This window comes from Manacus vitellinus, unplaced genomic scaffold (genome assembly GCF_001715985.3).
Source record: "Manacus vitellinus isolate BGI_N305 unplaced genomic scaffold, ASM171598v3 scaffold_97_pilon, whole genome shotgun sequence".
Taxonomy (NCBI): domain Eukaryota; kingdom Metazoa; phylum Chordata; class Aves; order Passeriformes; family Pipridae; genus Manacus; species Manacus vitellinus.
In genome coordinates, this window is record NW_021940906.1 from 276,704 (window position 1) to 300,244 (window position 23,541).

Sequence of the window (23,541 nt, forward strand, 5' to 3'; positions counted from 1 at the left end):
GCACTGACACTGAGCATTAGGAAAGCAGACTGCACGCTCTTCAGGGAGATTGTCAGTGGGATCCCCTGGGAGACTGCCCTCTGGGACAACGGAGTGGAACAGAGCTGGATCTTTAAGGAAGCCTGGGTCGGGGCAACCCCCAGTATCAATCCAGGCTGGGAGATGAACAGATCAAAAGCAGCCCTGCTGAGGAGGATTTGGGAGGGCTGGTGCATGAGAGGCTGGACATTCCCCATCTGTGTGCACTAGCAGCCCAGAAAACAGCCATGTCCTGGGCTCCATCAAAAGCAGCATGAGGGAGGTGATTCTGCCCTTCTGTTGTGCTCTGGTGAGACCCCACCTACAGTGCTGCCTCCAGGTCTGGGATCCTCAGCACAGGAAAGACATGAACCTGTTGGAGCAAGTTCAGAGGAGGCCACCAGGTTGATTAAAGGGATGGAGCACCTCTCTTATGAGGAAAGGCTGAGAGAATTCAGTTTGTTCAGCCCGGAAAAGAGGAGGCTTCAGGTTGACATAATTGCAGCCTTCCAGTACCTAAACAGGGCTTACAAGAAAGATGGAGAGGGGCTTTTTACAAGAGCATGTAGTGACAGGACAAGGAGAAATGGATTCAAACTAAGAGAGAGTAGGTTTAGATTAGATATTAGGAGGACATTCTTTGCTGTGAGAGTGGTGAGACACTGGAACAGGTTGCCCAGAGAAGTTGTGGCTGCTCCACTCCTGGGAGTGTTCAAGTCCAGGTTGGATTGGGCTCTGAGCAACATGGCAGGGGGTGGAACTAGATGATCTGTAAGGTCCTTTCCAACCCAGGCCATTCTGTGATTCTATGATTCCAAATTGTTCCAGCTGACCCTCAGCTTGTGAGATCTGAGGAATGCAAGGCTGAGACTGATCTTGTTGCACAGCCAGTGGGCTCGGAGGCAGCATCTATAGTGCTGATTTTCTCCTGGCCCAGAATATATTCCCGTCAATTGCTTGGGTGCCCTTTGATGGCTGGTCCATGTGGTGGTATGTTTGCTCTCCCCCATCCCAAGACAGCAGCAAGGGCCAGGGCAGAGCACTGCAGGGGGCTGCAGGCAGGGCAGGGGTGCTGACCAATGCCAGCCAAGCCTGCAGCCCCACTCGTGGGTGGCTGCAGGGGCATTGCCCCCTTGCAGTCTGTTTCATTTACTGCTTTTATCTAATCCAAATCAGAAATCCAAGTGTACAAAGCACCCTGTGTCTAGACCACCCTGGATGGGCTCCAGCCCTCAGCCTGTAAGATGTAAAGATTTACATTCTCTCCCACAGCTCTGAAGTACCTGAGGAACTGGATGGTGCTGGGGTTCTGCAGGGCCAGGCATTGCTGCCAGAGGCACTGGCACCTCAGCACCAGGGAAGTGGCTTGTGAAGGAACCAGCACCCCTGGCCTGGGGCAGCTGTGGGTGTGGGGTGCCAGGGCGAGCACTGCCCCTGTCCCCACAGGCACAGTGCTGCCCGGCGCCTCCTGGGCCACTCACCTGCTGCCCCACAGCCTCCCTACGAGGAGGTACCACCTCCAGGCTGGCAGGATGGGCCCATATCTTATCTCATGACACAGCCACCAGCCACCACAGGACCAGCTTTCCAGCACTGGTCATGCTGCTGGGCTTGGTCTGGTGCTGCTTTGCCAGCCCCTCAATGAGCCAGCCCAGCAGTGGCTGCTGCTTCCCTCTGCTCGTGGCTGAGCTGTGCATTAAAAGAGGAGCTAATCAGGTGGTTGTGGGTGAGAAGTTTGCCATCTCCTGTGAGAGCTGTGGGGTTTGCTCTGCCACTGTGTGGTCAGAGGAGCAGCTCAGACTGCTCTTGCTGCCAGGGCAGCGGGCAGAGACCTGCCTGGGCACCTGGAGGTATCCCAGCAGTGCCACACGGGATCGGTGCTGGACGTGGCCTTAGCTGCTCTCCAGTGGCCTCTGGTCACAGGCAGGGAGGAGAGCATGCAGTGGGCTGACGGAGGTGCTGCCTGTGCCAGGGCACTGGGGATGGGAACTGACCGGTTGAGCAGCTGAAGCTGAGCACGACCTTTTCCTCTCCCCGTCCTTACTGCACACAACTGCACTTCTGCCCAGTCCTTTGTGCAACCCTTGCTCTCTCCTGCTTTGGCAGCTGCTGTAAGAGATGTTTCTTGTTCTGACTGTGAATTGTCACCCACAGCTCCCTTCCTTGGGCTGTCTCCCTGGCCTGGGCTGCTCTCAAGGAGTCAAGGTTGCTGCTCATGAGCCTGGGCCTTTACCAGGCTACTCGAGCAGAGCTGGGCCCCTGAATGCTGCTGTCTGGTCGTGCCTGCTGCAGCCAAGCATGCCAGGGAGGCAGCTGAATTCCTTTCAATGTTCAGTGCTGGAAAGTTCTCTGGAAGTGAAGCTGTAGCAGGAAGGGCAACTCTGCTCTCCTGGGCTGGAGGGAGCCCCAGCACTCAGCAGCTCCCGGGAGAGGTGCCAGTCTAACCCTCTTTTGCCCCAAGGTCTGCCCCATATGGAGCTGGTGCCCACTTGTTGCAGGCTGCAAGGCATCCTTAATTTCCTCTCCTTGCCCTGTCGGGACAATCCTTATCTCTGGGCAACAGGCAGGAGGTGGCCTGGGCACAAGGGTCTCTCTGGCCTCAGCAGAGTGAGGTCTGAAGTGTCCGATCGAAGGCAGGGCTGTGTTTGGGGCACGCACTGGGGCCAGCTTGGGACCTGCGTGGGCTGGTGGGGAGGCCAAAAGGCCTCTCTCTGTCACTTCCATTGGGCAGGGAAGGGACGTCCTCCCTGTTGAGCTGTGTCTGCCCGTGGTGGCCATGAGCCATAGTCCCCATGTGCTGAGGGACACTGCTGTGCTGCACTGGGGGATTGGAGCCTTGTGGGGCTGCAGTTCCACCCGCAGCACCTGCTGTTTCCAACTGTGCCATTTGCTTCACTCACTGCCTTTCTGTTCTCTCTGCAGCCGCTGACCTTAAAAACGCTGAGCCTCTCCCCAATGTCGTCTGCCTGGGAGTGCAAGACACAGGACACCTTTGCCAGCAGCGAGGAGCAGGACGAGGTGCCCCACCAGGTGACAGTGACGGGCACGAACACGGGCAGCCAGTGCCAGTGCCCAAAGGAGGAGCCCGGTGGGGCTCCCCAGAAGCGGACGAGCACCCAGAATGGGATGCAGGACAGTGGGGGCGGGGGCACAGGGGTGAAGAAGAAACGGAAGAAAAAGGATCTGGGAGAGCAGGAAGGGGGAGATAAAGCAGCTGTGGAGGTGAAACCAAAGAGGAGGAGAGAGCCTAAAGAACCAAAAGAGCCTAAAAAGGCGAAGGAGTCCAAGAAGCCGAAGGAGCCCAAACAGAGGGAGGTGGCCAAGAAGCCTCGCAAACCTCGGGAACCCAAAGCCCCAAAGGAGCCTAAAGACAAGAAGAGCAGCGCTGAGCCTGCCCCCAGAGCAAGACCCAAGAAGAGCAGGTGGGTGGTGGTGTGGCCATGTCTGTGTGCCTGGTGTGGACAGGGCTGTGGGCTTGCAGGAGCTGCAGCCCGGAGAGTGGCACTGGATGTGCAGGCTGCTTGTGCTGCAGGCTGGACGTGCCAGTTGGGAGGCCAGGGTGAGCTCTGCTCATGTACAGGCAGGACAGACAGGTGCCCTTTTGGGGATGAGGCCCTGTGAGACCCCAGATTCATAAGAGGACCAAAGAATCTTGGCCTCTCCTTGGTGTGGCCGTTATGCCAAGTGTCCTGGGGCAAAAGGGACCTTAGGGTGGTGTCCCACCAGGACAGCAAAGTGCTGTGTGGCAGAGGGCCTGTCATGCCTGTTTTGGGGCTGGGGCAGAGTGTATGTGAGTGAGGAAACATGACCCTGGACTCTGTGCAAGTGAGGCTCCCCGCACACCCAGGGGCTGGCAGTGTGCCTTCCCTCAGCTCAGGTTTGGGAGGATGGTGGAGCACATCCCATTCCGGCTCCCTCTCCCAGGTGGCAGGAGCTGTCCCTCCTTGCAGCTGCGGAGCTGTGCTGGCAGCTTTGGCCAGCGGTGGGGGGAGGCCTGAGGACTCCCTGGTACTGCACAGCCCAGCGCTGCCGCCTCCGCTAATTCCTCATCCTTTTAATTAACAGGCTGATTGGACAGAAGCTCTGATCTCTTTTTAATTGGGGATGTGTGCACATAGCAGAGCAGGTCTCAACAGCACCGCTGTCATTTGGTTTACTGTTGTGGACTGGCGAGAATAAGTGGTTTTGGAGAGTCCTGTACAAAGCAGGCCCATCAGCTGGAACTGAGCCCTCCTCATGTACTGTAAATAATCCATGAGCTGAATATATTTGCACTGTAAATGCAATTACTACAGGAGCCAGCTGGGAATTTTTCAGCAAAATCCTTCTTTGTTACAAAACATCAATTTGGTAGATCTTCTTGAGGACACTTCCCTGGAAATGGTCTCTGGAATGGACTTTCCCGGTCAGTGGGATCTGCCCACCTTCCTACCACCATGGCTGCCCAGGGCATGTGTGCAGGGCGAGGACTGAGCCCTGGGTCTTCCACAGCCCTACTGTCAGCTCACTGACAGCCAGATCCTGGAGAGGCCAGGGCTGCAGAGCCAGCACCAGGGGGGCCTTTAGTGCCATTGGTGTGGGCTGGTTGTGGGCAGGAGGAGGTCTGGGGAGCTCACCAGGGTGAGTCAGGTGCCACGTCCCCAGCAGCTCCCTGAGCCATGCAGGGCTGTCAGTTCTGGTCTTCCTCGAGCCTGGAGCTCTGCACATGTTCGTTGTCCTGGGCTGGTGAGCCAGAGAAGATAGGGGATGGATGGGTCAAATGGACAGTGCCAGGAGGGTGAGGAAAGGGCTCCTCCAGGCCCCAATGAGGGCTGCAGCAGGGAGATGGAGGTGGAGAGGGAAGGAGAGGGGCAGGAAAGGGAAGGATGAAGCCCATGTAAATGCAGCATTGGTTCCCAAGGAGGGTCCTGGGATCAGGGATGCAGCTAGCAGCTTTTCCTACTAACACTTCTGCTCCACCAGTAAGAACCTGCCATACAGGCAGTTCACAGAGGTCTGCCCATGCAGCAGGAACTGTGGGACCCGACCAAAGCTGAGGAAACCTGGGAAAGAGGAGACTATGGAGGCTTGTGCTCGTTTAAGGTATTCATGGCTCTCGTAGGAGCTTGTTACCACCCTGGCAGGTCCTGTGGCTGCCAGCAGTACCTGCACAGGGCATCGAGGGTCACAGGGCAGCCCATGATCTTGTGACCTGCCATGGACAGGACACCTTGCTAGAGATGGGGCTCGTGGCAGGGTAAGCCCAGCTGCAGAGCTGGAAACCCTGGCCCTCCTGCCCGGGCACGGCAGGGGCTGCGTGTACCAGGAGGGGCTGAAGGATGATCCACTTGCTGTGCTGGGCACCAGCAGAGCCCTGGTGAAGAGGCCACTTCGTGCAAAACAGACCATTTAATATAACTCTGTAACACATCATGCAGCCAGAAGAAACTGTGTGTGGGAGTATGGGAGTTCCACAAGGCTCTGCACATTCCTAATGCTCTGTCCCAGTGGAGCCTGAGCCTGTTGTGCTTCCTCCTGCTCACCTACACCTTCCAGGAAGACCTAGTACCAATCCTGCTGCTTGGAAAGCCTAGCTCATGCGTCCTCCTTGCAGCTTCTCTGCCTCCACAACCTCTCTTCGAGCCTCATCTCAGACTTGCTTCACCCTCTGGGTCAGCCCCCAGCAAACCCACCTGTGGGAGTGGAAGCTGTGCAGGGAGCAGAGCTGTGTGTCCCCCTGTGCCTCCTGCCCAGGACGGAGCTGGGGAGGTGTCTGGGGGCCCCTGGCAGTGCAGGGAGGGGAGGGGAGAGCAGCAGGCAGGGTCAGTACTGTGTGCAGATGGAATGATTGCTGGGAGTCTTTTAAGTGGCAGATAATGGTAGCATAATTTCTTCTAAATTATTTCTAATCATAGTAAATGACTGGTTCATGAATGAAACAGTTGTTAATTGTGACTTACAAATCAATATCTTGGGAGTTATTGCTCAGTGGAAGCAGTGCTCACAGAGCATTTTCAGGGCCTCTAATTCAAGTGTGGATGCATGGCCAGGGCATTTTTGGCCTGAACAGCAGATTTTTACCCTTACTTTTTGACAGTCCCAGGCAAGCAATGATTTTTCCTGTTAAATGGACCTAAAACCTTGACATGGCTTTGAAACTAACTGTTCCTCTGACACTGTGCAAGTCTGGGATGTGGAGGGAATGGATGGCGGGGCTGGGAGTGAGGAAGGGAGTATTGCTCAGCCCCAGGACAGGCACCAGCACTTTGGAGTCTTTCCCTTAACTGTGTTCCTTGCAGAGGATAAGGATGGACAGGCACGTTGGGAGCTGTTGTTTCTTACTCTGGTGTGTCCTGGTCCCATTCCCTCGCACAGGAAGGTTGTGCTGGGTGACAGGGGCTGCAGGTGGCCCTTACCCTGAGAGTGTGCCGTGGGGCTGGGCTCGTCTTCACTTGTTTTTCAGGGAGGTGGTGGGATTCACAGGAGCAGAGCCCAAATCCCCTCTGTAACCATCTGCTGTGATGGGCCGTTGCACCTTTGGGAGTGAGACCTGTGGCCATCACAGGGCTCACTTCCCCTGGCTGGAGGCACAGTCCAGTGTCTGTCAGCTGCTGTCTCAGGAGGGGACTCAGTGCTATGGCTCAGGAAGACAAACCATGATCTGGGGCAGCTTGTGCCTCAGCACTGGTGTAAAGGTTTACTGGGGTAAACTGATTTGCTGGCAGGGCTCTCTGACACACGCAGGAGTTGGCCAGCAGTGTGGCCAGTGTTGGGAATGCTGTGATCAGAGCAGACACCTTGCTGCCCTGGCCTGCTGGAGTCTGTGGTGGGGACATCCTTTTTGTGCCTGCACTGAACCCCAACTCCTACAGCCCCTGTAGGGCTGTTCCCCTGGCTGGTGGGAGCTCCCAGGCAGGGCAGGTGGACCCTTTCATCCCAGTACTGGAACTGGATGGAGAAACACTTGGTGGTGATCAATGAGCATCACAAACTAGGGGTCCCCAGTGCTGGGGGAGGCCCCAGGAGCCTTGAGGTGCCTCTAGGTGATCCATTGGGAGCAGAGCCCTGTGCCTGCTGGCTCTCCCCTTGGATTCCTAGGACAGGATCTAACTATCAGTCTGCCTTGGCAGCAAGGACACCCCTGTGGAGAAGAAGAAGAAAGGGAAGAGGAAAAATGAGGTACCAGCGAACAGTTTGGATTTGGATCAGGATCTGCTGAGCCCATCCGTACAGAGCCCAGAGGAGTCTGCGGAGTCAGCTGACAGCCAGGTATGTTCAAAGCCCTCTGCTGCCAGTGGGGGAAATCCCAGCTGCCTTTGAGTGGGAGAAGAATTGGGCCCCTGGGTGCAGTGGTCAGAGAGCATGTTCAGCAGTGTGGCTCCAAGGCCAGCTTCTGTCAGCCTGAAGTCAGCTGATGGCCCAGGGTTAGGTGCACGTCCCTCAGCCTTGAGTGTTCTTCTCTATCATGACTCTGGGCAGCTCCCCTTTCGTGGCACAGCACAAGGAGGCAGGTTGGCCCTGCAGTCTGGGGAGCTGTATGCTCTGTGTCTCTGCAGGGCTCCTCTGCCTCACACCCTGGGGACTGATGGGGCTGTGTGGGTCAGGATGAAGACCTCGGCACCACGGTGGGGGGTTATCTACAAGGAGAGCCAGTTCTCCTCACCATCTCCGTCCTGCTAGGGCAGGGGGTAGCCTGGACATCCAGCAGCCCTGGGGCTTTCTTTCTACCTCTCAAGCAAGGAGGAGATACTTGGTCTGCCTGTGTCCCCTGGCACTGCCTTTTTCATCCCGTGTACAGAAACGACGCTCCGGACGGCAGGTGAAGAGGAGGAAGTACAATGAGGACCTGGATTTCAAGGTTGTGGATGATGACGGCGAGACAATCGCTGTGCTGGGAGCTGGGCGAACCTCCGCGCTCTCTGCCTCTACTCTGGCATGGCAGGCGGAGGTAGTGCTGGGTGTGGGATGGGGGGTGTGGGATCTGCCTCATGCGGCGTGTCCCGGGGTGTCAGTGATGATGGTCAGGAAAGTAGGGGCTCCCAGTTTAAGGATGGGGTGAGAGTGTGTCTGTCTGGAAGAGTGCAGGCTGGCTTTGCAGGAACTGTGAGATGGGCAAGAGAGGTGTGCAGGTCTGACTGCTGCCCTCTTGCTGGGAGAAGAGGACGTCTGGAACATGTCACATAACTGGACACGTCCCTGAAGAAGTGACCCAACCACTGCCCATGCCCACCTTTGGCTCCGGTCTGTGTAGATCCTGTCTATGATTAGTCTATTATTTTGTCTCTGCCAGCTGAGACTTTGTAGGTGCCAGGTCATCATTTTCAGCCCTGGCTGCTCTCCATCAGTGCCTTGGAACAAAGCAATGCCAGCCTGACACTTGCCAGCTGAGCTGATCTGCTGGGCAATGTGGCGGGGACCAGCGGGTGCCACTGCAGTTTGGGCCTTGCTGTCCTGCTGCCTATGCCCACTAGTTCAGTGCTGGCTCGTGGTGGGTGCTGGCGGCCCTTTCCTGCCTGCCTGTGACTGTGTGTTGGATTCTGCAGCTCATTCCATTTCTGATCATTAACAAATCTGCCAGATATTAATAACGGTCACTAGTTGTTTTCACAGTGTTCTTGTAACCCTCTGTAGTCCCCTCTTCCCAAAGCTTTGGTGGGTATTAGTCAGCTCTGTTGTTCAGCCATTAGATAAGCTCTGGCCTGATGGTCCATGCCTGGCCTGGACCCACAGGACGTGCTGCGGTGCTGCTTCAGCTCTGCCTGGGGCTGTGTCCCAGCTGGGCTTCTGGCACTCATCTTTCCAAGTGAGATTTGCAAAGCAGCAGATAGGTATGAGCTGCCACTCTGTTCTCCTCTCAGTTCTGAACTTCCACCTCGGTTTGTCCTGCTCCAGGTGAGTTATTAAGGCTGTTGTCCAGTAACAGCCAGGCTAGGTGGCTGCTGTGGGGCCTGGCCAGCCTGCACAGCTGGGCCTGCCCATGGCTGCTCCCAGGGTCAGAACTGACCTGGCAGGGCAGGATGTGAGTGCTGCGACTGTGATGCTGCTCTCTCCATGGCCTGGGCTTGCACCTTTCCCCTTGGGTCCTGGCCACAGTCCTCAGAATCTCTGTGGGGCAGTGCAGGGTTCCTCCAGCAGCCTTCAGACAGCGAGCAATGAGCCATGGACCATTGTAGGGGCTGTGGGGCAGTGTGGGAGCTCCAAGCTCCAAGACACTGAAAGTGGCTGTGGTGTGCCCCTGACCATATTCACACAAACCCTTTGTGCCAGGCCAGGGTCAAGCAGAGCCCAGCAGTGCCAGGGTAGATGCCTGGGCACGGGGGAAGGGGCACTGCACAGTGTCTGCAGTGGGAACACCTCTGCACGCTCCCCTCAGCCATGTTACCCTGGCGTGGGTCAGAGCTCCTCAAATAGGGCAGAAATCCCACTCTGGGCCTCAAATGGCTGCTAAGGGCCCAGACAGACCTGCTGATCCCCTGCTTACTGTGTTGTGGTGCTGGGTCCAGCATCCTGCCCTGCACACAAGGGTAGTGCCAAGGCAGCAGTCAGCCGAGGGCTGAGGATGGAAGGGTTGCTGTGGCCCCGGGCATGGTCTTGGCTTTCCCAGACACTTTCAGGTGAGTGGTGTGGGATGCCCCATGTGTCCGTCCCTCCCTAGCATGCCCTGAGCCATTTTTTGAGAGTCTTTCTAGTCTGCAAAGCTACACCTCAGGACTGCTTTGCCTTGGACCAGGTTCTGCCTCCATTTGAAGGGGATGAACAAAGTCCTTCTCTTTTCTACTCTGTGCTTTGCTCCTCCTGCTGCTGTACCATCTTCCAGACAGGGCAGAACTGATATTTCTAATGCTCAAGCAAGCTCCATGTTTTTGGTGTGTGTCCTCTCCCATGAGTCTTCCCGTGCCTCTCCTCTGCAGCACAGACGGCACAAGCCCAGCTCTCTTGTCCCTTGGCATTTGGTGGGGCTGGTCCTGGCACAGATGCAGCCAGGAGAGCCTCCCCCTCCCTGCTCTCAGGGCTGGCAGCAGGGCAGTGTTAGGGCACCTCCAGCGAAGCGAGAGGGGCTGTGCTGGGAGCCTGGGGTGCCCGCAGAGGGGATCTGCAGCCTCAAGGGGTGATTCCCTCAGGGGAGAGTTGAAGCCTGCAGAGGGAAGGAGGCAGCACTTTGAGCCTACCAGGAAGAGCTGCATGGACACTGGTAGGGTGAGATGCTGTTGCCTGTGTCCTGAGGCTTTAGGCAGGTGGCAGCAACAGAGGGTGCATGTGGCAGGGCTCAAGAGCCCTGCTTTCCTGGGGTCCTTGGGGCCATACAGCACTACGGAGCTGTATAAAGGCCAAGGCATGTCCAAGATCTGGCATGGAGAGTGCCTGGGAGCAGAAACGCGCATGTTTTTCCTTCCTTGGGTCTCAGGGCAGAAGTGCCCAAGTTCCCTCCTCTTTTCTGGGAGAGTTGCCACCCTCTCCAGCTGCCCTGGTGTAGCTGGAAGGACCAATACAGCAAACCCAACAATGCTGTGGCCTGACTTATCCAGGGAGGATGGACAGAGGGTGAGTGTAGCTGGGCAGGCAGCACTTACACCCTCACACCCAGCAAGGGCTCCCCAGGCACAGCTCTCCCAGCTCCCAGTGCCAGCTCTGTCTGCCCAGCTGGTGGACTGGGAGAGGGGCAAGTAGCTGCTCTGTGATGGGAGGTGCCAGGGCATGTGATGAGCTGGGAAAACAGTTCTCCTCTCCTGTCCCCAGGAGCCTCCTGAGGATGATGCCAATATCATTGAAAAGATCCTTGCCTCCAGGATGGTGCAGAAGGAGGTGAGTGGCAAAGATGTCAGTGGGGCTGGAGGTCCGTGGGCATAGGAGAGACGGGACCTGGCTGCCCTATGCAGCAGGGACATGAGATGTAGCAGCAGTTGGTGCTGCCGTGCTCTTCCTTGCTCTTGCTCTCACGGTGGAGTGCTGGGGTGTGCCCACCTTTCTGGGCCGTGGATCAATGTGGTGCCTCTCCTATCCTGAGTACCAGAAAGCCTCTGGAGAGGAGTCAGGCCTGGGCTTATGCCCAGGAGGTGTTTGAGTCCCCCATGGTCAAGGATGGTCTCACACCATGTTCTCAAGGGCTACTATGCCTCCGGGGCAGCAGCACAACAAGTGCCTGGCTGTCCTCACCATCCCTGGGGCTCAGTCCCTGGGGCCTGTGGCCAGGGAGGGGATGGCTGCCTGCACCCAGGTCGCAAAGCACACCTCCCCAGTTTCTGCACAGGCTCTGACTGTTGCTGCCTCTCCTTGGTTTCAGGCTCATCCTGGAGGCCTGGCATTTGAGACGGAGGAGTTCTACGTCAAGTACAGGAACTTGTACGTGTGGTATTGTGATGCTTTTTGCCATGGGCCCTGTGCATGCAGGAGCAAGGACTGCGCTCCCACCTCCATCCCATCCCTAGCTGCAGGCCCAGCATCCCTGTTTTCCAGACTCTGTCCTCCTGAGCCAGCCATAGTGGTGGGAAACAGGGAAGCTGCAGCATCTTCAGTGCTTGGTCTTGGCCTGATCCTGTGCCACAGCTTTCCCCAGTTTAGGGTGCCATAGGGTTGGGCCTTCTCTGGATCACCAGCAGATCCCTGCTGCTCTGTGTGGTGGATGGGATTGGGACCAAAGGCCTTTTGGTCACATTTGGTGACTTTTTTTCCTCCCCTACAGCTCCTATCTCCACTGTAAGTGGGCAACTCTGGAGGAGCTGGAGAAGGACCCCAGGATCTCCCAGAAGATAAAGCGCTTCCGGAACAAGCAGGCTCAGATGAAACATATTTTTACAGAGGTGAGAGCAGAGCACGGGGAGCAGCAGTGCACGACCCTGAGCCCAGGGTGGGGGCTGAGCAGGCCAGGAGCTGAGTGCTGCCCCTGACACCTCCCTGCCAAGGCCAGACCAGTTCCTGGGCCAAAGGCACCAGGGCTAAGGCTGAGGGTGTGTGACAGTGCCTGGACACCTGTGGTGTCACTGCTGGAATTATGAGCAGGGTGACAAGTGACACTTGCCAGGCATTGCCAACTACGGAAGCGTTGCTCAATGGGAGGGAGGGCACCATGTGGGTCTGGGGGTGCTTCTGTGGTGGAACAGAGATGCTGTGGGAGAGAGGGAGCTATAAATATCTCAGCTTAGAGCAGCTCCTGCCTGCCCTACTCTATAAGCAGATTAATCTTGCTTAGTATGAAAGGTGTTCTATAATTTATCTTGGTGCTCCAGAGATAGTTGTTGAATCTCCTCAAACTGCCCCTTACAAGTGTAAATCAGGCCAGTAGGCTATGAAAATTTCTCCATTGTAGCTGGAAAGCTGGGGGCGTGTGTCAGATTTCTCACTCTCAAGTCTGTTTGTGGTCTTTCTCAAGATGCAAAGAAAAAGCATGTGTTGGAATGCACTGTACCACTGACAATTCATCAAGGAGCACATGCTCTTTTCCTGTGACTAACTGGGCTTGGGGAGTTGTGAGCATAGAAGCCTGTTTTTTCTCCTTCCCAAGTGGTAGGCCATGTGTCTCTCCCAGGACTACTGCTAGGTGGGGCAAGAGGGAGGCAGAGTCAGAAACCAAGGGGTCACCCCTTGCAGGAGTGGGGTTCTGTGTATGGCTCTGTGCTGTGGCAATCACAGCTCTGGATGCTGCACATCAGCTGGAGAAGGCAGCTCAGGGCTTCTACCTTGGGGCCAGATAGGCTGGAGAGGACATTCCTGCCTAACAGCAAGGGCAGCATAAAGCCTGTGACTGCTCTAAAGGAAGAGCTTTGCCTTCCTGTGTCCTCCCTGTCCAGAGACAGATGTCTGTACCTGCATCCAGGGCACTTGGTGTGCTGCACACAGCTAGCAGCATCCTGGGGACAGATGCCCTGCAGCTGTTTACTCCTGCCCGCCATCTGGTTCACCCTGAAATCACCTTGAACTTACTCTCCCTTTTTACTATTTGCTGTCACAGCCTGATGAGGATTTGTTCAACCCGGACTACGTGGAGGTAGATCGAATTCTGGAGGTGGCTCACACGAAGGACCCAGACACTGGGGAGGTGGGTGGCTGTATCACTTTCTTGCCCCTCGGAGGGAGGGAGGGAGACTTGGCAGGAGGCCCAGCCCCACAGTGTGCATTGTGGGTCATCTCAGAGCATGCTGAGCCTTCCCAGCCTTTCCTTGTGAAGCCTGAATTCCTGAGGACCCTTGACACAGGGTAGATGGAGGGCTTCTGACTCTCCCTGTCTCTGAGCCTGACTCTCTGTGCTGCAGGAGGTGACTCACTACCTGGTGAAGTGGTGCTCGCTGCCCTACGAGGAGAGTACCTGGGAGCTGGAGGAGGATGTTGACCCAGGGAAGATTAAAGAGTTTGAAGCCCTCCAGATCCCTCCTGAAATCAAGCACATGGTAACGTACCCAGAGGTAACGTACCCAGTTGGCAGCTCTCTGCCCTGGGCACGGGGACTGGCTGTGTTGTGCCATGGTCCAGCAGTGCTGACCTTGTCCCTGGTGCTGCAGTGCAAGCCTTGTATTCTCCCTTCCGAGTGGGTTAGTTGTCAGGGTCTGAGGGTGGGCTCTGGAGGCCAGGACCTTGCTGTGACTCAGCTGTCAGGGACTGCTCTGAAGTGTTGTCCTGATGCACAGCCCCAGCAGCAGGATCTGGCCTTGCTGGGCATTGGCCTCTCCCATGGATCTTGCTCCTGCTCTCCCCTCTCAGGAGCGCCCAGCATCTGAGTCCTGGCAGAAACTGGAGAAGTCCCGAGAGTACAAGAACAGCAACCAGCTGCGGGAGTATCAACTGGAGGGAATGAACTGGCTGCTCTTTAACTGGTATAACAGGTGAGGAGGGGCTGGAGGCCTGTGTTCCCGGGAGCAGTCCTGCTAGCAGCAGGCCTTGGTGTGTGCTGTCATGGGAACAGCAGAGCTGGGGAGCAGAGTGGACAAATGGGCCTGACAGAGCAGCCACTGAGTCCTTCAAGTGCTGGAGCTGGCAGGCAGCTGCCAGAAAAATTGGGTTTACTTTAGCTTTGGAACTGAGTCTTTAAGAATGTTTCTCCCTAGAAAATGCTGATGAGTCTTGGAGGTAGTAGGGCTTAGCTATGGGTCTAAGATACACCTGATGATTGGTGTTAGCTAGGCTACTGGTGACCCACTGTGTGGCAGGAGGGCAGGAATGTGAATGTTCTCAGCTGCAGCAGGCCATCAGATGCATCTTTCTCTGGCTCTTGCGTACCTGAAGAACAGCATCTTTCATGCTGACTTTGAATCCATGATCTTGCAAGAAGTTGGATGGTCAGGCTTACCCAGACAGGTTTGGGCCACTATACCAATAGTGGCCAATATACCGCACCCTCCACGCTGCAGGGTCAGAGAGGTGTGAGTAGAAGGGATGTGCCTGACATCCCATCGAGGAGTTGGCGGCAGGGCGGCTCTCCAGAGCCACGTTCACCTGACCCTGTCCGTCTCTGCAGGAAGAACTGCATCCTGGCTGATGAGATGGGGCTGGGGAAGACAATCCAGTCAATCACGTTCCTCTCAGAGATATTCCTGATGGGCATTCATGGCCCCTTCCTCATCATCGCTCCTCTCTCCACCATCACGAACTGGGAGCGGGAGTTCCGCACGTGGACGGAGATGAACGCCATCGTGTACCACGGCAGCCAGATCAGCCGCCAGATGATCCAGCAGTACGAGATGGTGTACAGGGACACACAGGTGAGTGGTACACACAGCATTCCCAGGATGCATCCCCAGCCCTGGCTCCCTTTACTTGGGAAGCATTGAGCTGCCTGAGAAACTTGTTGTCCCCTGGAGAGGGAAAGGTGACCTTTTAAGAACTCTTTGCTGACGTGGCCTCAGGGTGCAGTATGTGAGTGAACAGCCCCAACTCATGCAGAAGGGGGAAGGTGCAGCAGAGCCCCAGCCACGGTTCTTGTCCAGGCCTATGTGTCTGCTCTGGAGCAGTGTCTAGTTTGGAGACAAAACAGCCTGTGGCAAGCAAGGAGGCTTGCAGGAACCTGCCCAGTGCTCGAGAGAAATTATTCTGGGGAAATCCCAGCTCAGAGCCAGATACTGATACTGTCAGACAGAGGGTCTGACAGTGTCCTGCTGCCCTGCAGGAGTCAAGCTCTGGTTTCTGTCTCTCTAGGGTAACCCTCTCCCTGGGATCTTCAAGTTCCAGGTGGTTATCACCACCTTTGAGATGATCCTTGCTGACTGCCCGGAGCTGAAGAAGATCCAGTGGCGCTGTGTGGTCATTGACGAGGCACATCGCCTGAAGAACAGGAACTGCAAACTCCTGGAGGGGCTGAAGCTCATGGCCCTGGTGAGCATGTCCTGCCTGGGGTTCACCTGGGAGCAGGGTGGGCTGGAGATGACCATGCTGAGCATTCAGATGCCACTGTCACTGGCTCAGGCCCCATGCCAGGCTGGGGGAAAACCATCCAGGTCACTAAAGCAGTGCCAGTGAAGGGCACTGGTGCCCTGCAGCTATGACAAACTCCTTCTTACTGAAGTGGAATATTAACCCACAGCAGACCTGGGAGGGAGAGCGTTCTCCTTGAGGGATCACCCAGTCCTCACATCCCCAGGTCTTGGGGTTGTCTCGACCCCATCTCTTTCGTTGCACATGTACCTACATGATGAACCTCTAATGAAAGCTCCCGCTCGTTCCCAGTGCACAGTCATACCTGCCCCTGCTCAGGCTGGCCCTGGCAGCAGGTCCCTCCTGCCCCTTGGTATGGCATGGCTCTGGGCCATGTTGCTTCTTGTTCTTCCTGAGCCCTGAGGAGGGACATTCTGCCCCCAGCTGCACGGGGACTCGGGCTCTGTCCGTGTCCCCATCTGGCGCCAGCACAGCCCCGCCTGAAGGTCTTGTGCCAGGACTGACGCCTGTTGGCAGTGTGAGATCGAGGTTTTGGCTGTTGTTGCTGCACAGAGCTGGACTGGGACGTGTCCAGGGAAGCATCCTGGGAGCCACAAGACAGTGTGGTGTGGCTGTGGCTTGATTAGGGCTGTCACCATGCCCAGGGGAGCCTTTCAGCCTGTGTGTGCTCCCAGGTGACCTAGAGTGCTTCTGAGGCTGGAAGACAAAGAGCGTTGCACTCTTAGGACACCTTGGACCCAGCCAATGGGTCTGAGCCCTCAACCTCTTTCCTGTGTGTCCCCAGGAGCACAAGGTTCTGCTGACAGGGACTCCCCTGCAGAACTCAGTGGAGGAACTCTTCAGCCTCCTAAATTTCCTGGAGCCACAGCAGTTTCCCTCAGAGACAGCCTTCCTGGAGGAGTTTGGAGACCTGAAGACAGAGGAGCAGGTACCTAGAAGAGTCATGCTGGTGAATGTTGGCGCAGGCCACTGGGACACCTGATGACCAAACCAGGCATGCTCTGAGGCATGTGCTTCATGGAAGTGGATAGGGCTCCTCATGGTGGGAGAAGCAAAGTTGTGACAGAGTTCCCAATGCTGCTTTGGAGAGAGGAGACCAGCCTGTGCCAAGGCAGTAGTCTGCTCCCACCTCTCTCCCTGCTGCCTTTGCACCCTTGGGCAGCATAGCTCACCTGCCTCTCCCACCTGGTCTGTCCCTGAAACCAGCAGGAGTGTAGGGGGAATGAGGAGGTTAGTAAGTCAGTTGTCCTTGTCAGGTTCCCATGGAGAGCCTTCCTCCAGAGTTCCTCTTGAGTGTGGGTCATGGGAAGCTGCTCAGTCCCTTGGGCTGTCCCTGCTGCCATTTGAATGTGGGAATTGCACAAAGATTGTCATTCTGGGAGAGCAGGCACAGGCATATGAAGCAACCACCACCTGCTGTCCAGACTCTCAGCTCTCCTCCTGCATCAGACACCCAAGGCTGCCAGCAGTAGAAGCATGTGCAGTTCATGGTACAGGACTGGTCACTCACACGCCTGCCCCGAGGATGCCAGCCCTTGAAGTCTTCCTGGCTGGCTGCTGAGCAGCTGCTCCAGGGTCTCTTGTAGTGGGTTCGCAGCCTGGAGGGGCTCCAACGTTGCCTCCACTGTCCCCACGTGTTTGCCATGTGGGGAGGGCAGTGAGTCTCTTTGCTTGCTCTGCAGGTGAAGAAGCTGCAGTCCATCCTGAAGCCCATGATGCTGCGACGGCTGAAGGATGATGTAGAGAAGAATCTGGCACCCAAACAGGAGACCATCATTGAGGTGGAGCTGACCAATATCCAGAAGAAATACTACCGGGCCATCCTGGAGAAGAACTTCTCCTTCCTCTCCAAGGGTGCCAACCAGCACAATATGCCCAACCTCATCAACACCATGATGGAGCTGCGCAAGTGCTGCAATCACCCCTACCTCATCAATGGTGAGGGCTGTGCACATGAGGTGTGAGGGGACACACTGGTATCACTGCAACATTTACTGCTCACTACCTGCAGAACTTGCCCATCTTGGGGGCCAGCTCAGGCCTTTGTGCCATCTGCTGATGGTGTGGCTGTGAGCCCAGCACAGGGTACAGTGATCTGCCCTGTTGCCCTCCCAAGCAGCCCAGCTCCCTGCAAGAGCTGCTTGCTGATGGGCATCTCAGGGTCTTGTGAGGCTCACTGTGTTTGGGGGTGTTCTGACACAGGACCCTCTTCAGCATCCCAGCCTGACTTGTTCTGCCAAGAGCTGATGCAAGCCCTGAAGTTCAGTCACAGGAATGGAGGGTCTACTGGAGGTCTCTGGGCAACCTCCCTAGCTCTCACTGCATGGGTTCTGTTCCTTGGGTGCTCCTTTGCTGCTGCCCTGGGTGGGAGGCTGGGGGAGCTGCACTGCCAGCCTCACCAGGAGCTCACATCCCTTTTCACCTGGCAGGGGCAGAGGAGAAGATCCTGGAAGACTTCCGTAAAACACACAGCCCAGAGGCACCAGACTTCCAGCTGCAGGCAATGATCCAGGCAGCCGGGAAGCTGGTGCTCATTGATAAGTTGCTTCCCAAGCTGATCGCTGGTGGGCACAAGGTGCTCATCTTCTCACAGATGGTGCGCTGCCTCGACATCCTGGAAGACTATCTCATCCAGAGGCGGTTAGTACAGGCTCCAGCATTCACCCCAGCTCCTCCACGTCACCTACATGCACTGTACATAGAGTGGCAGCAATGCAGGGTGGGGATTTGGCCATTCCATGGCCATGTACCAATGGATTGGAGTTACTGGCTACTGCTGGTGGGTGCAGAGACCCCAGAGCTGAGCAGCTCAGACCTGTCCATTCTGCGTAGCCCAGGGCCAGTCCTCGGAGAGACCAGGTGGAAGTAGGTAGGACCCTCGGTCCTGGTTCCCATGAGCCCCATGTCCATGCACCATGCATGGAGTTGTGATGATTTTGCCATCATAAGAGGCACAACTTTCAGGAACAGCCAGAGTGCACACAGGCTGATGGGGCCTGAGCCTCCACCTGGGCACAGGTTCTGCCAGTTAGTCTCAGCTCCCTGTGTGCCCACACTCAGCCCAGAGGAAGGAGCAAGAAGGAATTTAAAAGCCACAGCCAGTTCAGGCCCTGCCGTGACGCTGCTCTCCCCTGTCCCCCTCTCGAGCAGGTACACCTACGAGCGCATCGACGGGCGGGTGCGCGGGAACCTGCGCCAGGCTGCCATTGACCGCTTCTGCAAGCCCGACTCGGATCGCTTCGTGTTTCTGCTGTGCACGCGGGCAGGGGGGCTGGGCATCAACCTGACGGCTGCTGACACCTGCATCATCTTCGACTCAGACTGGAACCCACAGAACGACCTGCAGGTAACGGGCCGGGCTGGGCCAGGCTGCTGGGCAGTCCTGTGGCACAGCTCCTGTCGCTGGTGCCAGGAGGGCGGGCGCGGGCGCAGCGGCTGGGCACAGGTTACCATGCTGGGCACAGGGTACCGTGCTGGGCACAGGGTACCACGCTGGGAGAGCCGGCAGGACTGCAGGCAGTGGGGACAGGACACGAGGGAGGTCACGGTGTGGCTCTGAAAGTACAGATGAACCACAGAGCAGGCAACACTGTGTCCATAGCTGGTGTTGGAGTGGGTGCAGTGTTGTGTGCCTGCATCTGCAGAGAGCCATGGCTCCAGCCTGAGGCCTGTGTCCTTGCCCTGAGGGTGCTGGGATCACCCATTTCTGCTCCACAGCCACGCAGGCTGTGCCAGAGCCAGAGCCCTGCCAGGTCAGCCACAGGCATGGAACGAAGATGCTGTGGTGGGTAGGAGCTGGCTGTGGCTTGGATGGGTGACTGTAGGTGCTGGTGTGGGTGCCACAAGCCACATGGTCCCCATCCTGGTGGGCTCCCTGTGCTGACACTGTGCCCTCTGCTCTCCCAGGCTCAAGCTCGCTGCCACCGGATCGGGCAGAGCAAAGCGGTGAAGGTCTATCGCCTCATCACCAGGAACTCCTACGAGCGGGAGATGTTTGACAAGGCCAGCCTGAAGCTGGGCCTGGATAAGGCTGTGCTGCAGGACATCAACCGCAAGGGCAGCACCAACGGGGTAGGTTGGCTGCCTGAGTGGGGTCAGGCGAGAGCTGCTGCAGGAGAGCTCTCCTCCTCCAAGTGCAAGTCACTGCCAGGTTGGAGCAGAGACTGGGCAGGCTTTGGGGAGGGAGAACCCAGTCCCACACACTCACACTGCTGCTGATAGCCTGACAGGCTATCCCTGCACTGCCACAGGGTTGGGGGACACGTGATGCTGTGTCTGGAGTGGCATGGACTGAAATTCCTGACAGTCCCTCAGGCAGCATTTTGAAGTGACCTCTTTGCTGTAGCAGCAGCAGGTCTGGGTTTGCTTGAGGCGTCTCCGTCCTCCTCCTGGAGCAGAGGGAAGAGCCTTCTCCTGCTGTGCAGTGTCAGGGTTGCTGGCCAGGTTGGTGATGCCCCCGTGTTTTGGGCAGGTTCAGCAGCTCTCCAAGATGGAGGTGGAGGACCTGCTGCGGAAGGGTGCCTATGGCGCACTCATGGACGAGGAGGACGAAGGGTCAAAGTTCTGTGAGGAAGACATTGATCAGATCCTCCAGCGCAGGACACAGACCATCACAATCCAGTCTGAGGGCAAGGGCTCCACCTTTGCCAAGGTATGCTGTGATCCATCAGGAGGGAAGGGGGATTCCCCTCGAGGGGTGGGGGAGGAGGACACACTGGGAGCATGCAGGGCAGTAGCAGTGGGCTGATCTCCTGCCTGTGTGCAGAGACATGTCTGCATGGAGGCCAAGCTCTCCTGTCCCGCTGTGCCCAGGAGTGAGACCTTGCTGGGACTCCACAGCAGGTGTGGTCTCCTGTCTCTCTGGTGGTCAGCACAGTGTTGAGGAGGGGGCCACCAGCCTGGCTGCCTAGGAGGGTTCAGCACTCCCTTTGAAGCTGGCTCAGGCTAGTGAGAGGCAGAGCAGGGCCTGTGCTTCAGGTGCCAGGCAGTGTCCAGGTGTGCTCTGTCCCCAGGCTGGAGTTGTGGATAGATGCAGAGCTGCTGTCATGTCCCAGCAAGGTGGAGGTCTTGCTCCTCTCATGGGCTGAGAGCTCCTTGCCGTGGCAGCAGACCATGCCCAGAGCTAGACTCTGCCCAGGGCTGTGTGGGCAGGGTCAGGCCTCTCGTCAGGGAGGATGGATGAGTTCAAAGCCTAGATGAGATCCAGACCTGAGCTGGGCTGATCTTACTCATGGACTGAGCTTATTTGATCCGAGTCTGTCACCCGGCCAGACTGGTGCAGCCTCAGTGTGGTGCTTTGACAAGCAGAAATGTGAGTGGAAACCTGAGCCACCAGTGGTGCGGAAAGGAGCTATGGTACCTTCAGCACAACCAATCTCTGTCTCCAGACTCTCTCTTCTGCTGCCATGAGGCCTGGCTCTGCAGGAAGACCCCCAGAATGGTGGCAGGGTCCAGCTCCTGGGCTGCACGATGCCCTAAGCCAGGTGCTGCTGTGCCATGGGAAGCTGTGTGCGGGGTCTGATGTACCCCCCTGAGAGAGCCCAAGGAGCCAGCTCTCTACTGTGCTCGTGGCTAGTGTCTGCTGGGGGCTCTAAGGGCCATTTATCCCTCCTCATTTTGCATAGCTCAGACTCTGTTTACAATGGCTCAGGCAGGACTGTAGATCAGAGCGGTTCCAGCTCCCTTAGGCGAACAAAGAACCCTCTAGCACATATCAGCTTGGAGTGCAACACCCCACGGCAGTGAGACCGTGTGCTCAGACAGGCGTGGGGGAGATCTCTGTGTGAGAGAAGGCACATCTTGATGGTGGGTTGCACTCCGTTCACTCTTCTTTCTCTCTCAGGCCAGCTTTGTAGCATCAGGAAACAGAACTGACATTTCCTTAGACGACCCCAACTTCTGGCAGAAGTGGGCCAAGATAGCAGAACTCGATACAGACGCCAAGAACGAAAAGGTAGGATCCAGTTTGAGGTCTGTGTGCCCTACAACTGATCTGACACCACATGGTGTGGTCTCCAGGCAGGAGCTGTGTGCTTCTGCTGGGCTCCTGAAGGGATTGGTGTTGGGCATCAAGAATTACTGCAAGGGAAGACTGACTCACGAGTTAAAGACCCAATTTATGTAGCCACATGTTGGTCTGTGTCTCCCTGATATTCAGGCTGCTCAGTCTGTGCTCCCAGCTACTCCCAAGCCTGGCTAAGAGGCAGCAGCTGGGGCAGCATGAGAGGGGAGGAGAGGATGAAGGAACCAGTGCCCACCTGTGAGCCCAGCAGGCTGGTGTGACTGCCTGTCATGGGGCTGTGCAGAGTTCCCCACAGCACAGACAGGCATGAGTGCTGCCTGCTGCCAGCCACAGGGGTGCAGGCAGCCCAGGCAGCTGGGGTGGGGCTCCAGCACGGAGCAGTACCAGGACAGTCCCATGCTGCCCACCAGGTGCCAGCTCTGATCTCCCAGTTCTCCGACTGTCTCTGCAAGGCCAGAGACCTTCATTAGTGCAAAGGGCTTCCAAGTGGCAGCTCTTGCTGTGGCTGGGGATTGGTGGGGTGAGCGAGGCTCTTTCCACTTTGGGGGATGCTGTGTAACTGTTCCCCAGACCAGCCCAAGTCCTTGTGAGCCCTTGTACCCTGGGCAGAGGATAGCATTTGGCCTCTCAACTCTGGAGGAGGCCTGGAGAGCTGACTTGAGTTTGTGTGCTCCAGCCCTGGAGCTCACAGTGCTGAGCACATTGTTCCACTGCAGCTCCCAGGTTCCCACCACCCACATCTCGATGGCTTGAGAGCATTGTCCAAACACTTCTTGAGCTCTGGACAGCTTAGGGCCATGACCACTGCCCTGGGGAGCCTGTTCTAGTGCCCAACCACCCTCTGGGGGCAGAAAATTTTCCTAATATCCAGCCTAAACCTCTCCTGACACAGCTCCATGCCATTTGCTATCGTGTCACCAGAGAGCAGAGATTGGGGCCTTCCCCTCTTCTTCCCCTCGTGAGGAAGCGAGGGTGGGCTGGTGCTGCTGCCTGTTGGGAGGCAGGAGGGGACAGAGGGGGTCCCACCTCTCTGCTGGCCCTGCTGAGCTGGTGTGCTAAGCTGCAGCTCAGGCCTCTGCAGCTGGCTCCAGTGCAGCCCCGGGGCCCTGCCATGATTCCAGCTAAGGCAGCAATGCCATAGAGGTGGTGTTACACAGCAGGAGGGAGGCCCTGCAGCTCTGCAGAGCTCCCTGCTCAAGCAGAAGCAATGGAATGAGACAACTCTGTGTGTGTCTGTGTGTGTGTCCCATGTGCCTGAAATCCAGGCAGACTTAAGTGGCATGGATTCGTTCGACAGGGCGGGGGTAAGGAGGCAGGTACATGCTATTTAATTTCAGATTGCTCCCTCCTGCACCTTCTTGCAATCTGCCTTTCCTCTTCCAGCCCACCTGTCCCCTGACACAAAGATTACACCTCCTTCAGCACAGCACTTGGCACAGGCGGTGCTGGGAGGGCCAGGAGTGACTCAGAGCTGAGTCAGCTGCTGGCTGTCAGCAGTTTGGACCCAGAGGGGCTGATTTTCAGCCCGTCATCATTCAGGCTGAATTTTGTCCTGGCCAGGAGTTGTCTCATGTGTGCAGGCAGAGCTGCAGGTGATTTGGAGCAGGTGATTTGGAGCAGGTATCCCAGTGGGATGGTTAGCCATGGGACTGGCAAGCCAGGAGCCAGAGGTGTGAGCAGAACCAGTGGCAGCGGGGAGAAGAACGTATAGAAGTTTTTCTGCCTGTACCTGAGCACGTTCTCTGCTCTGTCCCTCCCAGGAGAGCCTGGTCATCGACAGACCCCGGGTACGGAAGCAAACCAAACACTACAACTCCTTCGAAGAGGACGAGCTGATGGAGTTCTCTGAGCTGGACAGTGACTCGGACGAGCGACCGACGCGCTCGCGGCGCTTTAACGAGAAGACGCGGCGGTACCTGCGGGCTGAGTGCTTCCGCGTGGAGAAGAACCTGCTCATATTTGGGTGAGTCTCACCCCTCCCAGAGACCATGGCCACATCCTCCAGCTGGCCCAGTATCTGTGGGCCATTGGCTACCCCCGCCACTTTTTGTCCATCCTGCTTGCAGAGTCCCCTCCTTCCAGGAGTGACCTCCCGGGTGGGTCCTGGGCTATCAGCAAATGTTTGGGATGGAAGGAGAGTTAGAGGGACAAAGCATGAGCTG

General features: G+C 56.9%; 1 protein-coding gene across 1 annotated transcript in view; it reads left to right on the top strand.

Annotated features, from left to right (window-relative positions):
- Positions 1-23,541, top strand: part of CHD6 (chromodomain helicase DNA binding protein 6) — a 61,648-nt gene that overhangs the window by 13,003 nt on the left and 25,104 nt on the right. The window contains 19 exon segments of the mRNA XM_029965299.1: positions 2,941-3,440; positions 7,128-7,266; positions 7,796-7,945; positions 10,735-10,800; positions 11,279-11,337; positions 11,678-11,795; positions 12,944-13,030; positions 13,245-13,394; positions 13,690-13,811; positions 14,444-14,687; positions 15,121-15,297; positions 16,142-16,285; positions 17,040-17,295; positions 17,787-17,997; positions 18,508-18,703; positions 19,264-19,428; positions 19,829-20,008; positions 21,200-21,310; positions 23,140-23,342. Of these exon segments, the coding sequence (XP_029821159.1) occupies positions 2,941-3,440; positions 7,128-7,266; positions 7,796-7,945; positions 10,735-10,800; positions 11,279-11,337; positions 11,678-11,795; positions 12,944-13,030; positions 13,245-13,394; positions 13,690-13,811; positions 14,444-14,687; positions 15,121-15,297; positions 16,142-16,285; positions 17,040-17,295; positions 17,787-17,997; positions 18,508-18,703; positions 19,264-19,428; positions 19,829-20,008; positions 21,200-21,310; positions 23,140-23,342 (3,278 nt within the window).